The sequence below is a fragment of the Bison bison genome, unplaced genomic scaffold (assembly GCF_000754665.1).
Source record: "Bison bison bison isolate TAMUID 2011002044 unplaced genomic scaffold, Bison_UMD1.0 scf7180017862979, whole genome shotgun sequence".
Taxonomy (NCBI): Eukaryota; Metazoa; Chordata; class Mammalia; order Artiodactyla; family Bovidae; genus Bison; species Bison bison.
In genome coordinates this window covers 1,170,504-1,187,053 of record NW_011493551.1, presented here as the reverse complement: position 1 = coordinate 1,187,053, position 16,550 = coordinate 1,170,504, and the positions used below count along the sequence as shown (strand labels likewise).

At 44.0% G+C, this 16,550-nt stretch overlaps 1 protein-coding gene across 3 annotated transcripts; it reads left to right on the top strand.

The window, feature by feature from the left end:
• The first annotated feature begins 869 nt into the window (after window positions 1-869).
• OPALIN (oligodendrocytic myelin paranodal and inner loop protein) lies at window positions 870-14,927 on the top strand. Of its 3 annotated transcripts, XM_010833032.1 has the most exons (7): window positions 913-1,307; window positions 5,370-5,405; window positions 8,798-8,902; window positions 9,277-9,312; window positions 10,443-10,562; window positions 11,741-11,797; window positions 13,143-14,927. In XM_010833032.1, exons 1-7 carry the CDS (start codon window positions 1,305-1,307, stop codon window positions 13,317-13,319), a joined length of 534 nt encoding a protein of 177 aa, XP_010831334.1. In that variant the 5' UTR covers window positions 913-1,304; the 3' UTR covers window positions 13,320-14,927. The 3 variants fall into 3 exon arrangements, with proteins under 3 accessions (XP_010831335.1, XP_010831336.1, XP_010831334.1); XM_010833033.1 differs by lacking the exon at window positions 8,798-8,902 and having other exon boundaries at window positions 870-1,307; window positions 5,370-5,432; XM_010833034.1 differs by lacking the exon at window positions 8,798-8,902 and having other exon boundaries at window positions 880-1,307.
• The last annotated feature ends 1,623 nt before the right edge of the window (window positions 14,928-16,550 follow it).

Below are 16,550 nucleotides of genomic sequence, written 5' to 3'. Positions count from 1 at the left end.
AATCAACACACAGAAATCCCTTGCATTCCTATACACTAATAATGAGAAAACAGAAAGAGAAATTAAGGAAACAATTCCATTCACCATTGCAACGGAAAGAATAAAATACTTAGGAATATATCTACCTAAAGAAACTAAAGACCTATATATAGAAAACTATAAAACACTGGTGAAAGAAATCAAAGAGGACACTAATAGATGAAGAAATATACCATGTTCATATGCATCTTAAATGTCATGTCTCAGAGACCACTGCCTCCCCATCACTCCAGGCCCCCTTCCCTTATACACCCCACTTGCTCCTCCATAATGATTTTCCCTGTGCTGTTCTGACTGGTGTCCATCTGCCTCACTGGAACATACATTCCCTTAGAGTTGAAGTCTCATTTGTCTTTATCACCAAGCCCAGAACAGAGCCCAGAATAATGCTTGACAAAGAAGTTAAAGATTTGTTGAATGAATGAATAAATGCACTCATTGTAATGACCAAATTATTGGTTTTAATTTTGTTGTTTTGTTGACATGAGATTCCAACCCCTTCATTGTTTTAAAGAAGTGAACTTCTAACAGAGAACTAACTCATAAGAAATATAAGGCAGTCCATGTCAACAGCTTGGACTCCAGCTCTGTGAGGCTCTGCATCAAAATGTGAGAAAAGAATGAGGGTGAGGCTCAACTCATGCTCATCACCTAAAGCAGGTACAGCCCTGCCTCCAACACAGAGCAGGCTCCAGCCCCCATCCCCAGGCACCCCCTCCATCGATGCTGGTGATGTGTTGACTCCCTCATTGCTGGGATGGTGATCAATGCCACTGCGGGGCCACTGGGGGTGGAGTGGCCAGCCTCACTCAGCCTGTGTGTAACCCATTGTTTCTAAAGAGCTGCTGGCTGCAGGAGTCACTGAGGTCTCGGGCCAGCTCTGAGTTCTTTGCTGAGATGAAGATGTAACCAAGGAAGGAGCTTGAAAGTGAAAAGGACAGAAAATGAAAGCAGAGAGCATAGGTGACCCGGGTCATACACGGTGGCCACGGAGCAGGAGAGCATCTCCCCTGAGGGATGGGCCAACCACTCGGCTACTGCCCTGACCATAAACGGCTTGGCCTGAGGGATGGGCCAACCACTCGGCTACTCCCCTGACCATAAACGGCTTGGCCAGAGCTCTGGTGGAGCCATCTCTTCTCTTGGCACCCTTACTCTCCCAGTTGGATGTTCCTACAAATGCAAGACACAAGCCAATAACACCAGCAAAAAGTCGAGGTTGCCAAGGGCAGCGTTTGGAGAAGGCTCTTGGGAAGCTGTTGGAAATGGTGAGTGAAACTGAGCATCTTTCCTCTGCCTAGCCTTCATTTCTTTCTATAAACAACAATACCCAGGCTTTTAAAGCTCACATCTTCTAATTCAAATATAATTACCTTCAGTGAAAGGAAGTTAAGGAGCTTGGCTTTTAATTATTTTCCTATTAGTATGAAATTATTTTCCTGTTAGTACGAAATACTAATCATTAAAATATGAAATTATTTTCCTACTGGTATGAAATACTAATCATTAAAAATTCTCATCTGATATTTGCTGATGCCGCCTATATTTTAATATTAAGGTTTTGTTTTTAAAACCCCACCTACAAGGGTGCAGAGTAAATGTTTCAGCTAAACTCATTTCCCAGTTGGAGCAATGAGTCCTTTATCCTTATTTGTTTAGTCTGCCTTTTGCTGTGTGATCCAAAACAGAGAGACTCATAAGTTGCATCAGAAACTGTCCACCTTTCTTACTGACTTGTGGTACATGTTTGGTTGTGACTCAGTCAAATGAAGTTTGCTGAGTTAGAAGGGGCTTCTGTGATTCCTTTATTAAAGAGATTAGTAAAAGGGGCTGTTCAGATTTGGAGTTAGGAAGATCTGTGAAATAAGATTTTTTATTTAGACGATCCAGCCTCTTCTTATCCAGCCTCTCCCACTGACCAGCTGGGGACCTTGAGAAGCCTGTCTTGGTCTCTTGGTTCCCTCACCCATGATGTAGGGGTGAGAGTGTGCCCCTTGTGGGGATGCGTACAGTGTGTGACACATGGGGTATCCTCAGTCAACGTGAGTAGTTAGCCCATCTCCCCTCATTCCCATCACAAACAGCAGACTCATAATGAGTGACACTCAACCACTGAGATCCTGATGTCCCTTTGGAACCACTATGTAGATATCAACACAGTGCTTAGACTAGCGATGAGTGTCTTGTACCAAATTCCTGTACTTTGAATATTGTAAATTCATGCAGACAATTGCACCCAACAAGATTGTCCTAGTGACTTCCCTGTGCCTTGCTCCATGCTGGTCAGGCCATGAAGAATATGACACCATGGGATCCCCCACCTGGAATAATTTATAGTTTTGAAGGAGCTGCCACAGACATTAGTTCCTTTGAGTTTATCCCATGAGATAGGCAGGGCAAGTTAATAGTATCCCAGTTTTGAGGATGGAATAACTGCCTGGGAGAATAGATTTGTTATGAAGAAAAGGAAACCAGAGAGCCTGAGTCACTTTCCCCAGGCCACACAGCTACTAAGTGGCAAAGTGGACTTGAATCCAGATCAGGGGACTCCAAGGTCAGAGTTGCCTCGCCCCAGTCAGCTTTCTCTCTAAAGGACACTGAGTCAGATTCTTCTCCACCCACATTTACGTGATGTTGTTTTCTCCGTGAGAGTACTGTAGTGTGTTTCTACAAAATATAAATGTCTTTCTGAAGTTGGCCAAAATCTTCGTCATCCAAATGTTGATAAACAGCACGTGCAGTGGCCTCCTTGTTGCTGCTCCTCCCTTCTGTTGTCCCCCAAAGAAAGCTTTGTCCTGGGCCTGCTGACATCAGTAGCTAGTGTTTGCTGATGAGATAAGGCTCTGGGCAGCTGCATTTGATGCCGTGACCAGCCAGCATCCACCTAAGTAGCTCAGATGTCTTTCTAATACTGTCTTGGAAGAGGAGGTGCAAAGTGCTGTGAGCCTGGGGGCTCCAATTATTCTGAAGAAACTCCAGGAGTCCTGAGGAAGCCTGTGACATGGGAGAAAGAGGCTGCTGGGACTTTCCTGGTGGTCCATTGGCTAACACTCTGCACTCCCAAAGCAGGGGTCCTGGGTTCTATCCCTGGTCAGGAAACTAGATCCCACATACCGCAACCAAGAGTTTGAATGCCCCAACTTAAAGATCCTGCATGCTATAACTAAGACCCAGCACAGCCCGATAAGTAAATAAATTTTTTTTTTTCCTAAAAAAAGAAAGAAATAGGCTGTCACCAAAAGACCCAAGTCCTAGTGACAGCCAACAGATCATGTGAACTTGGGCAATCCATTCAAATTCTCACCTCAATTTTCTTTTCTATAAAGTAAGGGTTTCCTGTTGCTAAAAGACAGGGAAGTGAACAGTTGCCACTGAAGGGTGCTGGCCTGCTGGGGCCATCCTGATTGAAAGACAATCTCTGGGGCAGGCGACAGTGGGAACTATACCTTGTAGGTGCTTGAAACATTTTTAGTTGACAAAAGAGTTTCTCATTCATTGACCTCTCTGAATTCCAACCTACCTGAAAGCTAGCTAGAGTAGGTGTTTCATCAATTTTGTATATATTGGTGCTATCGTCTCTAGACCCATCTTCCAGGTTGGATTTGAGTCACATGGACCAATCTCATTTGTCTGTTTTAAGAGATAAGCCCTAACTCTTCTCATTTATCCATGAGGGAATTTCTGAGAAGTCCCTGGGCCTCAGCTTCCTCTTCTGTAAAATGAAGGTCTGAGGTAGACAATCTTGGAGGCACTTCAGTTCTGAAATCTTAGGATTCTCTAATCCATCCCAATCTTCTCATTATTGGCTAACATTTCATTTTAAATCTTAGTAAGCACATTGCTTCTAGAATGACAAAACCAGGTTTCAGAGGCTTCAGGAAGATCAGGAGCTGGAGTTTAAGCCAAGTTGTCAGGGACTGGGGAGGCTGGGGCTGAATGAGAGAGAGCCCGGCCAGGGGGCATGATTCAAGGGTGACTGGACACGGAGAGGGGCCAATCAGGTAGAAACAAGACCACTCCAGCCCCTTGAGCCAGGGGCAGAAACTGTCACCAGCTGAGTTGGAGCAGAGTCCACCCATTTTTCACATCCAGGCAGGAAAGGCACTGGGTAAAGAGCAGCTGGAAGAAACTGACATGAAAGAGTCCAAACTGGAAGGATGGAAGATGGGAACAGGAAGGAGGAAAGAGGCACCAGAGGCCCTGGGCAGGACCTGATCCTGGAAAGTGGACACCTGGGTAGGCTAACAAGTTGGTGCCCTATTGAGTCCATGATCTTTTTTTTAATTTTTATTGGAGTATAGTTGCTTTACAATGTTGGTTAGTTTCTGGCAAAGTGAATCAAATATATATATATCCCCTCTTTTTCTATTTGATTCCCGTTTAGGTCACCTCAGAGCATTGAGTAGAGTTCTCTGTGCTATACAGCAGGTTCTTATTAATTACCTATTTGATACATGCGCTCAGTCACTGAGTCATGTCCAGCTCTTTGCAACTCCGTGGACTGTAGCCTGCCAGGCTCCTCGGTCCATGGAATTTTTCAGGCAAAAATACTGCAGTGGGTTGCCATTTCCTACTTCTGGGGATCTTCCCAATCCAGGGAGCGAACCCATATCTCTTGCGTCTCCTGCATTGGCAGGTGGATTCTTTACCACTAGCACCACGTGCAAAGGTCATTTTATACTTGGTAGTGTGTATAAAGCCCACGATCTTTAAATATTGACCCCATATTTGAGGGAGACGTGAGGCTGGGTTCTACGTGAGGGGAGGTCACAGAGCATTAGCCCCTTTCCTCTGTCATCCCAACCAGCTCAGCTCCAGCCTGAAACCCCTGCCTTGGACTCAGTAAAAAGGGAAACTTAGCTTTCTCAAATTCTCCTCCAGTGAGGGAGATGAAGTGGGAGCCCCTGGGATCTTACTTCCCACCCCAAGAAGAAGTGGCATCAGTCTACACAGTTTGCTTCCTGAGGGGAGTTCCAGGGAGAGAAAGGAAAAAACAAAACAACTTTCAGCACTCTGCTGAACGTTTCTATTAATGTTTTTGCTGCCCTTTTGAGTCAGGACCTCTCAGGAAGTAGCTTGACTGGCTGGTCCCTTAAACTGGCCCTGGTGCGGGCCTGGGAGGGGAGGAAGGGGAGGACTGCCTTGATGCTGAGGGGGGATCTCATGACCCCTGACTCACCTGCTCCCCTCTTCAGGGGCCAAGATTGGGAGGGGAGGCTGGAGCTGACTGAGCCTGTGGGGTCAGCACATTCTCCTCACTTGGTGGAGGGGTCAGACAATGGCCTGGCTGACCATTACTGGAACCTTTAAGGTTTCCTTCTCTCTTGCAGAGTTTTTCACTGAACTTCACACTGCCGGCCAACATGGTGAGTACAGCGGCCCCCGCTTACCAGGTAGGTGAGCAGAGATCAGTGCAGAGTTGACATTGGGCCTCCGGGACACCATCACATAAACCTCATGTAAAGCTGTAATGTTACACAGGTTTCAAAGCACTACAAAGAGCTGGGGGTGCTGAGAGACATATTCTCAATGATAAGAATTATAAATACACGTTTTGAAAAGGAATATAGCAAGAAACCAAAAAACACTTAAATTGCCATCAGCAGAAAACACGGGGGTCACTCCTTCCAGTCCTGTTTGGCCCTACATAAATTTTGACTTCTGTTGTCTTCATACCATGATCTTCTCACCTGTAATTTTATATAACAAATGTTTTCTATCAGCCTTTATAAAAGTAACTGAGGATGGTCTCATGACATTTCTTCAAGCGAATTATTTAACTAAATGACCAATCACAATTAAGAATTCTTTTGTGATAAGCATAGGTATAAATAAATCCTTGTTGGCACTTAACCTGATTTCCTTAGAATGAAGTCTAGAAGGGAAATCATTGGGTCAAGATGAATGAACATCTTATGGCTCTGGGTTATGACAGTTCCAAGTCCACATGGAGATTTTCAATTGATGATGGCGGACAGTTTCAATCCAGAATTGACCCTCCGTATTTTGTTCTCCTGTTGTTTAGAAGATAACATGCCAGGATTGTTTTCTGACCAGAATTGCTGCTCTGATGGAACTAGGCATTTTCCTGGCCCAGGTTTTTAGTGGTTTGGGCTATGCCAAGTTTTTCTAAGTCACATAGTTATTCAAAGAAAATAGACTGAGACTGCCAGGAAAGAGGACGCCTAAGCTGGTGCTCACGTGTACTGTAACATGAGGGCAGCGTCCTGGAGAGCACTGGAAATGCAGACCCTCGTGACCCACTGCTGCCTTCGCTGCCCACACTGGCGACCCTGACCCTATCCCTGACTTCCCGGCCCCTGCTCCACCCTCCTGGTGACGGCCCTGTCTTCTGAACCTCCCTGACTCACTCAGCTCCCTGCTTCAGCCTCTGCCTATTGTCTGCAGAGGCTGACAGTAGCCTATTGTCAATATTGTCAATAGCCTATTCCCCTATCCTTGTCCTTCCCTGTCCAAATCTTTCAATATGCAACTGGTGGCACTTCCTACCTGGCTACTCGAAGCCAGCCGGTCTGTAGAGATCCCAGGTTCTGTCTTATCCTGGCTTGGCTCAGCCTAGGAAGGTAACTCAGAGAAGCAAGGAGCCGTTGCTTAGGGCCGTGAGGGTGAGGGGGTTAGAGGGAGGCACTAATGCTGCAAGTCAGCACCTTTTGGAGTGTCTTCTTGGTTAACAGCCTATTTCTCTGAGAACTGTCCCTCCTCCCTTTGAATCTATGTAGGACAACAGCCACCCCAGTCTGCCTGGGACTGTCTGGTTTTAGCACTGAATGTGTTGCAACCTAGGCAACTTTTCTGAACAACCAGGACATCTGGCCACCCTATCTGTGATTATATTTCTGCCACATAATCCTTCCCTTTTGGTGTAGCTGGATGCCCTGGAAAGTGGGGGGAGGTGGATGCCAGGTGCGTCAGAGCCTCTCTGCAGGGAGTGGGGAACAGGGCCACATATGCAAGTCAGCCCCTGCTGGGCCACACTGAACTGTCTAGTATGAAAATTAGGGATGGGGTACTGCATTTGTCATGGAAGGCAGAGCCTGGACCCTGAAGTCAGACCACTTGGCATCTACCACTGAGGGCTGTGTGACTCACACAAGTTACTTCACTTCTTTGTGCCTCACTCTTCTCTACTGTAAAATGGGGATCATTTTAGTCCTGCTTCACTGGCTGTTGTGAAGAATAAATGAGCTGATAGAGGGAAAGTATTTGAACAGCCTGGCACATAATAAGTGTTTCATATGCATTTGCTGGTACACTTAGCAGGTGTTCATGAGGGCAGAAAAATCCATCCAGGGAGAGAAAGAAGGAAGCAAACAGGCAGAGAAGAGCACAAGTCAAAGGCCATGCTGTCCAGGAGTGACGGAGCGATCCCAGGAAGAAGGGATCTTTGGTCATGACAGAGTCTCAGGCCCAGCTCCAGTGGCTGGAGAAGCCAGATTCCCACCACCTGTGGGATCCACAAGGAACCCCTGAATCATTAGAGTTAACTCATTCTGGGAGCGGGGCAAAGGCAGCTCAAATGAATTTCTGTAACCTGAAAGCAGAACATCTTACCTGAAACAATATCTAAGTCTCCCCATCACCCTGAGAAACAGAACACTTTAGGCAAACACAGCATTAAGGTCATATTGTGGGGTGGTGGTGAGATTGTGTTTCAGTAAAACTAAAACCATTTAAGTACCAAGTGTCAATAGCAAGTTAAGCAAATATTTCTTTGATCGGAGCTCTCTGGGAAAGAGGTCTAGGCTTGAGTGCAAACATCCAAGTTCAGGTTAAATTTATCTGTGAAACCTGGGAGAAGACCCATAACTTCTCTGAGATCTGGATCATTTTTTTTTTTTTTGGTAAAATAGAGAAAACTATCAAAAAGACAAAGCCACTGAAATTCCAATGTACTCACTGAAGTTGATGAGTGAAAGTGAAGTCCCTCTGCTGTGTCCTACTCTTTGTGACCCCCTGGACTGTAGCCCTCCAGGCTCCTCTGTCTATGGGATTTTCCAGGCAAGAATACTAGAGTAGTTTGCCATTTCCTTCTCCAGGAGATCTTCCCAACCCAGGGGTCGAACCTGGGTCTACTGCAGAGCAGGCAGACTTTTCACTATCTGAGCCACCAGGGAAGCCCATGGTTGATGAGAATATTCAATAAATAACAGATCTGGCCAGAGCTTTGCCAAGTTTAAAGGAATGATCAAAGCTTCTACTCCTGGTGCACATTTGATCCTCCAAACAACCCTAGAGGTAAGTGCTCACAGCCCTATTTTATGAATGAAGAAATGAGGCCCATGAGCTTGTGAGTGGAGAAATCAACACCCCATTCCAGAAGGAGACTTAACCCCACACTCCACCACCTAGCATAGCTTACATGAGTTAGTTGCTAACATGGAACTTTGTGCCCTGAGATTTATCCATCCAGGTAAGACTCTTATCTGAAATATCTCATAAATGGGTAAAATTCAGTGCCCCTCTTTGAGTGGAGCCATGAACTAGAAACATGTATTCATTCAACATGGAATTATGCCAGGAATATGGATAATTCACAGCTTCAGAGACCTGCCCAAGCCATCTGCTTCACTGTGGTAAGGGAACAAGTAAGGCCTTCTTAGAAACAAGTTGTCTTCCCTTATGGCTCAGATGGTAAAGAATCTGCCTGCAATGCAGGAGACCTGGGTTTAATTCCTGGGTTGGGAAGATACTCTGGAGGAGGATGTGGCAACCCACACCATGATTCTTGCCTGGACAGAGGAGCCTAGTGAGCTACAGTCCATGGGGTCACAAAGAGTTGGACACGACGGAGCAACTCAGACTTCCTTCCTCCAAGGTCTTCTTAAAGAGCCTGGCTCCACCGGTATTTATATTTTTTCCTTTCTAGCAATGGGGACAAGTAGGCCCAAAGTGTGCTGGGAAGGGTGTGGGAACTTGGGACGGGATAAAGCCTTTTTGAGTTATAAAATGTATTATGGCAAATCCACAGGGTGAATAACGAAGCTCTCACCTGAATTTCTGATTTCTCATGCCTTGTAACCGATTGTATTCCTTCTTACCTGGGAAGGATTGAGGAAGGTTCTAGTCCACAGTTGTTATCTTCTGTTGTTTTTAATAGAAATTTTAGCAGAGGGATATACTTTAGGCATTTACAGCTTAACCTTGGGCAGACTATCTTATATGATGTGCATGCTATAGATTTTGTTATCTTAAGATGTATGTTCTTTTTCTACGCAGACTTCCTCTCCAGTTGTGACTGATGGAAAAGGAACCGTAAGTATGCCACTTAAATTATGGAGCCTTGGTTCAGTCGCTTAGAAACAGGATAATGCTGTACCCACCTTGTGCATTCATTTTGAAGATTAGATGACGTTTGCTATGTGACCTGTCACCAAGCACATAATCTGCTCAACTGTGTTTCTTACAACCAACTCAGTTCGAAAGGGAAGGAGAACATGAACAATCATAGATGGTTCCACAAAGTCTGGAACAAAAGAAGCTAGACGTGAAAGTACATACTTTCTACTTTCATCAAGATAACACTACTGTTCTTGATAGAAAGATAACACTATCTTTCTACTGTTCAAGATAACACTGAAAAATAGACCAAGCTAAACTACAGTGATAGATTTTGGGATACACATGCAGTGGCTGGATAGGAGCCCAAGGGGGCTTCTCAGGGGCTCGCAACGTTCTGTTTCCTCATCTAGGGGCAGGTTACCTGGATGGGTTCATCACATGACATCATCAAGCCACATATTTGTAATTTATATACTTTTCTGTGTTTTGTCATTCTTTAACAAAATCACCCCCTCAAAAGTGACGAAGACTCGAGTGTCATATGATCGTTGCACATTTACAGGGCTTCTCAATACTCTCTGCAAGTAATTACAAATATGAAAACTTATGGGGCTACGAGCATGGCTACTTCCACTCGAATCAAAGCAAATGTGAATTTGGAAATTAATCAGTTCATGCATTTATTGTACATAAATTTAAAAAATTCATATCAAAATGGTGTGGTATACAGTAAAACTTTTTGGTATATATTTTACTTTTTGCTGAACTAACAGATAAGGATGCTAATTTTTGCTTTGAACTGTTTTTCAGCTTTTCCTGTATTGATACGACACACATTTCTGTTTCTAGGAATGGCCTGTTCATATGTTTGTCCAATTTTCTACTGAATTATTGTCCTTTTCCTATCAATTTAAACAACGTGAATTAAGTATAATGAAAATCAGCCATTTGTCATGTACATTGGAAAGAATTTTTCACTGTATTTCATTCCCCCTTTGATTTTGTGTAGGACACTGAGAATCCATGCAGAGTTTTGTTTTAATTTTAATCTTTTGAACTCTTCCCTTTTTTTCCGGGAGAACCTGACTGTTTTCTCTGTGCAGGACTGTGGGCCTTCTCTTGGGTTAGCAGCAGGCATCCCGTCCCTGGTAGCCACGGCCCTACTGGTAGCCTTACTGTTTACTCTGATTCACCGAAGAAGAAGCAGCAGTGAGTCCACTGAGGTGACTGGCAGTTTCTTTGGGTTGCGACATGTTGGCGGGAATCAGTATTCAATGAACTGGCTTTGGGCTGGGGGTGTCAGGACTTGTGTCTGTTTTCTGAGGACACAAGGGTGGGTGTTTCTGAGCCTCAGTTTCTGCCTCAGACTCATGACCCTACCCTCCCGGCAGAGCTGATATATCATCCAATCCTCAGGTCCCTTGACAGTACTGGGGTGGCACAAGTAGGAGCAGAGAGGGATGCTTGTTGCCATGGAAACACGTCTGTGCCGTGAGTGTGTTTTCTGACCTTGAGAAACAAGGACACAAGCTTCTCAAAGAAAATGGAGGTGAACTTACGAAAGATGAGAAACAGTTGCTGAGCTGTCCATCACAAGGATATGTCCAGGAGCATGTGACTCTATTTATCTTTGTACTTTTTCTACATCCTAACACACATCGGTCACACACATCTGACCCCACCCGTTACAAATACCAGAGTTCTCTGGAGACCAGGCTCAGAATTCAAGGGCCACTCTGACCCATATCCAACCAGAGGCCATGGTTGTGATACAGTGGTATTGTGTGGTCTCTGTGTTCTAATTCCATCCTTATTTATAAGCATTTCTGATTGTTCTCACACTGGTGTTGCTGCTGCTGCTGCTAAGTCGCTTCAGTCATGTCTGACTCTGTGCGACCCCATAGACGGCAGCCCACCAGGCTCCCCCGTCCCTGGGATTCTCCAGGCAAGAACACTGGAGTGGGTTGCCATTTCCTTCTCCAATGCAGGAAAGTGAAAAGTGAAAGTGAAGTCGCGTCTGACTCGTAGCGACCCCATGAACTGCAGCCCACCAGGCTCCTCCATCCATGGGATTTCCAGGCAAGAGCACTGGAGACTAAAGGAGAGGGGATAGTATAAAGAATCTAGTTATCCACCGCGGCCAATCTCGTTTCATTTCTACTCCCACCCACTTCTCCACAGTGTCCACCTATATTATTTCTCAAGTAACTCACAATGGTATCTCTTGTTTGTGGTTTTTTAGGGGCCAGTTATTATCCTTTTGTTTATTTTGTTTTTAAAGCACTCTACTGATCCTAATGTGTGGCTAGGTTTAAGAACCACTGATTTTAATCATGGTCATAGGCAAATGTTGTAACCTTTCATTTCTTCTTCTTTTTTATTTTACTCTTAACCAACTTAGGAAAGTGAGAGGCCTTGTGAAATTACAGAAATCTATGACAGCCCCCAGATAGCTGAGGTGAGACCTCTTGGCTATAGTCACTGTACATCATTCACACAACAAACAAGCTCAGGGTCTTCAGGCCTGTTGTGTACAGGAGCACAGTGTGAGCACAGAGGAGGTTCTCATTATACTTTTATTGGCTGGACAGGAATTTAAGGTTGAATTCCTATTAGAAAACTAATTTACTGTTATTTGTTCCACTGACAAAAGAGAAAACAGTGTGATCATTTCCAGAGGAGATGAGAGTTCGAAAACATTAAACAGCCATTTGTGATATGAATTCCGAGCAAACTAAAAATTTTAAAGGAATTTTTTTAACTTGAAACAAGACATCTTTTTTTAAAAAAAAATCACAGCAAATATCATACCTAAAGGTGAAATGTTAATGATTCTCTTTCAGATCAGAAATGAAACAAGGATGCTCACTGTTTCCATTTCTACTGAGATATTACATTTTGGTCCTAGCCAGGGCAGCATGTTGAGAAAAAAAAGTAGAAATTAACTCAATGAAGTGGAATTCTTTCACAGTGTATACGTATGTCAAATAATCACACTGTACTCTTTAAATATCCTTCATTTGTCAAGTATACCTCAACAAAGAGGAAAAGAAAAAAGAAGCAGAAAGCATAAAACTGTAAAAGAAGAAAGAAAAGTGTCATTATTTGCAGATAATATGATTATCTACATAAAAAGCCAAATTATCTACAGATATATCGCTAGAATTAGCAAGATATTTTAACAAGTTTACTGGAGGTAAAAGTCAATATTAAAGAGTAATTTTTGTTTCTGAAAATCAGTAACAATTAATTTTAAAAAGTAATTTTTTAAAAATACAATTTAATAGTGATAATAAAAATATATAGAATGATGAGGAATCAATCTAACAAAAACATATAATCCTTTCATGGAGAATAATAAAATTTCAGTAAAAGATATTTAAATAAAACCTCAATAATGGGAGTTTATATACAATGCTCCTGGATTGAAGAACTCAATAATATATAGATATCAAACAACTTCAAATTGATCTGTATAATAAATGTAATTACAATATAAATTTCAACAGGTATTTTTCACAGAACTCAATAGGGTGCTTCTAAAATTCATATAGAAAAAAATACAGGAAAAAATTTAAGTACCAACAAAAATAGATAGAACAAATAGCAAACAAATAGGAAGATAATAGATTAAAACTCATCCAGTGATGATGTTCAATGTCTTTAAAACTATGTTTCAAATGTTTTGTCTGAAGGTTGGTTGTTTCAGGTGGGAGGGTAAATCTGGTTGCTGTTACTCCAACTTGGCCAGAAGCAAAAGTCTTTGATGTATTTTTTTTTTTAAACCTGTTTGTTTTCTAAAGAATCCTAGGAGGTTACCTACCCAGGAGAAGAATATGATGGGAGGAGGAGAAGCCCACATATATGTGAAGACAGTATCAGGAAGTGAGGAGTCCATGCGTGACACTTACCGCCCTCCTGTTGAAGTGGAGAGAAGGAGGGGCCTGTGGTGGCTTATTCCAAGACTGAGCCTGGAGTGATGAAGCGAGCCAAGGAGCAGAGCTGGAGCTGGAAGCAAGCTAAACACACAGGGATCGATCGTGCCTGGAGCGAGTAGAGAAGCCAAGCTGCTTCTTAACCACTCCAAACTTCATTTGCAGATCTGGAAAATTTAGGGGTTGATTTTATTCTTTAAGCGACTGATCTGATACAGTACATTCTGACTCTCAGACCTTGTGATTTAATAATCAGTGAAGTCGCTGTGCATTCAAAGGAGCCCTTGAACCCTGCTCCTGACCCCACATGGGGATTTGCTTTTCTTTATGATTTGGGGGAAAGAGTTTGATTTCTCAGTGGCTCACCTTTTCATCTTTTTTCACATCCATTTTCTCAAAAATGCCATTAGACCTGGCTTCCATGGACAGGTTGGCCAAGGCTAACATGGTGCAGGTTGGGATAAATAATATAATATAATATAAATAATATAAATGATACTCAAGGGGGACATGTGAGAAGGAGCAGTTCTTTATCTCTGAACACCTCAGGGTAGAAATCAGGGGGAGCCACATGTTCCCTGACCACAGGGGAAGCCCGTGGCTGGGTCATTCATCACTCTCTCTTGTGATCAGAGAGTATTCAAAGTTTGTGAGCACATGTGTGTGCTGAGGGTAAAGAGGGTGGAAGGAAGGCAGAGATTACTTCAAAAGATTATTAGAAATAGGGGCTGTACCTATTTTGTGGGAATAGAGAGAAAGGTCCAAGTCCTTGGACCATCAATGGGGAAAAACTCATGAGCAGGAAGAGAGGTCAAGAGTACTCTGGGTGGGTGAACACAGGACCAAAGGGATGATTCAGGCACCAGCCTGACTGTCATCTGAGGGGAGCCCATGAACAGCGGCAGCTGGATCAGGTGAGGTGTTCACCATTGCTCCTGGGAGCAGGCTTCTGGAAACCCTGGTTCCCCTAGCGCAGGTTCATTGTCCCCTGATGGGAGAACCTGGGTCCAGGAGATCCCGGGTCTGCCCACCAGCTGCATGGGCCCCCTTGAAGAGCTGTGGAGATACTCCTTTCTCACATGGGGCCCCTAAATGCTCAAACACGGCTCCTCTGATTCAAACAACCCAGGACAGGTTCCGCACACCCCATCACTGCCATGCCAGCACGTGCTCTTCAGAGTTCCTTGTGAAATTCATTTTGTGCTAAGTCCCCTGAGTCTAGACCTGTTAACAAGCAGATCTGGCTGTGTTTAAGCAGACCTGCCCAGTGATCCAGGTGCTACTTCTCTTACCTGTTGAGAAGGACCTTGAATTTGCTGAGAACATGATTGTGGCCCTGGCCTTGACACTCATAAGTGTGAGCTCTGGGGCAGATCATGGACCTTAGCTCTGTAGGTACAAAATGGAGACTGTTCTTCCTTTTACCCTTAGGAGTGTTGTGAGGGTGAACAGAAACATGACTTATAGTCTATAAAGTAAGGTGTGACTTATATTTTGGACCACTTATTTTATGTAATTCTGCTTACAATCCATTGCTTATTACCTTATTTTAAATGGTTTCTACTAAACTATCAAGGTTCAATATTTCTTTCACCTTTTTTCTGCTGTGATGCACAAGGGCTTATTTTGGAATAAAGTGAAAAGCAAAAATGAGCATTCTTGTGGCCCTCCAACATGTCTGTGGTTCTTCTTTGCCTATATTAAAGCATATGACATTGGCCCTAGAGTTGGAATCAAGGTCATCTCCAGGATATAGCTGGTGCTAGCACTTTGTCGGCTCGGCTGATGATGGAGATGTTCAAGTTGTTTACAGAGGGCAGCCCAGGTTATGAGCAAAATGCTGAGACTGGAAGTCAGAAGCTCTGGCTCCCCAACCTAGGGCCTGTGCTAGCATTGGGATGGCCTTGGCCAGTCATGTTCTAGAAAATGCAAACGAATTAATAGTGACAGAAAGTGTATCAACCATTGCCTGGGGATGGTGGGGTGAGGAAAGGTGGAGGGAGAGATTCCAAAGGGCCACAGAGAAACTCTAAGGGGTAATGGATGTCTTCTCCATCTTGATTGTGGTGATAACTTTATGGGTGTGTCACATGTCAACACTTTTTAATGGTACACTTTAAACATACAATTATTGTATCTCAGTTATACCACTATAAAGCTGTTTTTAAAAAAATAGCATCCAAAGCACACAGAGCAATAATCTCTGCCCTCTGGGTTTTGCTTTGTTTTTTTTTATTTGACCAGATGGGGTCACAGAGAAGGCAATGGCAACCCACTCCAGTACTCTTGCCTGGAAAATCCCATGGACGGAGGAGCCTGGTGGGCTGAAATCCATGGGGTTGTGAAGAGTCGGACACAACTGAACGACTTCACTTTCACTTTTCACTTTCATGCATTGGAGAAGGAAATGGCAACCCATGTTGGGGTCCTTTAATGGACCAGAACCTGGTGGTCCAGAGTCGATGATAAGAAAGTGAAAGAAGGAAAGAGGCTAATATTCCCTGGGTTATGCAGGATCAGCCAATAGAGAGAGAGAGAGAAGGAAGGCTACAGGGACCCAAGTCTCTGGTGGAGCAAGCGTGCTTTATTGAATTCTGTGTGAGTATATATACCGTATTACAAGGTGGCTTCTTCAGATAAAGATCAGAAGACCAGGCTTTACAAGTTACCAAGGAGACAAGGAGCAATAGAGGCCATAAGGCCAAAAGGCAATCCATATCAAAAGAGGGTCGTAGATAGTCCCTTTCACCGTATGGAAAGGCTAATGAAGGGAATCCTATGCAAGCATCCCATCTCTATGATCTCAGTCCTGGGACTGGCTTGCCACTCCTCTCGCTCCTGACAGGAACTGATAAGGAACAGAGGGCTCAAGAGAGATAGAAAACAGCACACAGGAATCCTACTGTTAAACATTCCCTGACAAACCCACTCCAGTGTTCTTGCCTGGAGAATCCCAGGGACGGCAGAGCCTGGTGGGCTGCCATCTATGGGGTCGCACAGAGTCGGACACGACTGAAGCGACTTAGCAGCAGACGGGGTTAGGATCTTCATTGCTTAGGGCAAGCTCTTGGTTGTGGCATGCAGGATCTAAGTTCCCTGATCAGGGATCGAACCCAAACCTCTTGGGTTGGGAGCTCAGAGTCTTAACCACTAGACCACCAGGGAAATCCAACCTCTCTTTTTTCAGTCTGCATTTTGCCAGGAGAACAAGAGGATATGGGAATGTGGTTGGTGTCCTTTCTAGGACAAGCACAGTCTTCCTCTGGAGAGGTTGGA

What these genes read in the sequence shown, in the direction of transcription:
- OPALIN (XM_010833032.1), top strand. An exon ending in TGACTGATGGAAAAGGAACC is followed by an intron (nt 9,313 to 10,442) that starts GTAAGTATGCCA and finishes TTCTCTGTGCAG; the next exon opens with GACTGTGGGCCTTCTCTTGG. An exon ending in ACAGCCCCCAGATAGCTGAG is followed by an intron (nt 11,798 to 13,142) that starts GTGAGACCTCTT and finishes TGTTTTCTAAAG; the next exon opens with AATCCTAGGAGGTTACCTAC.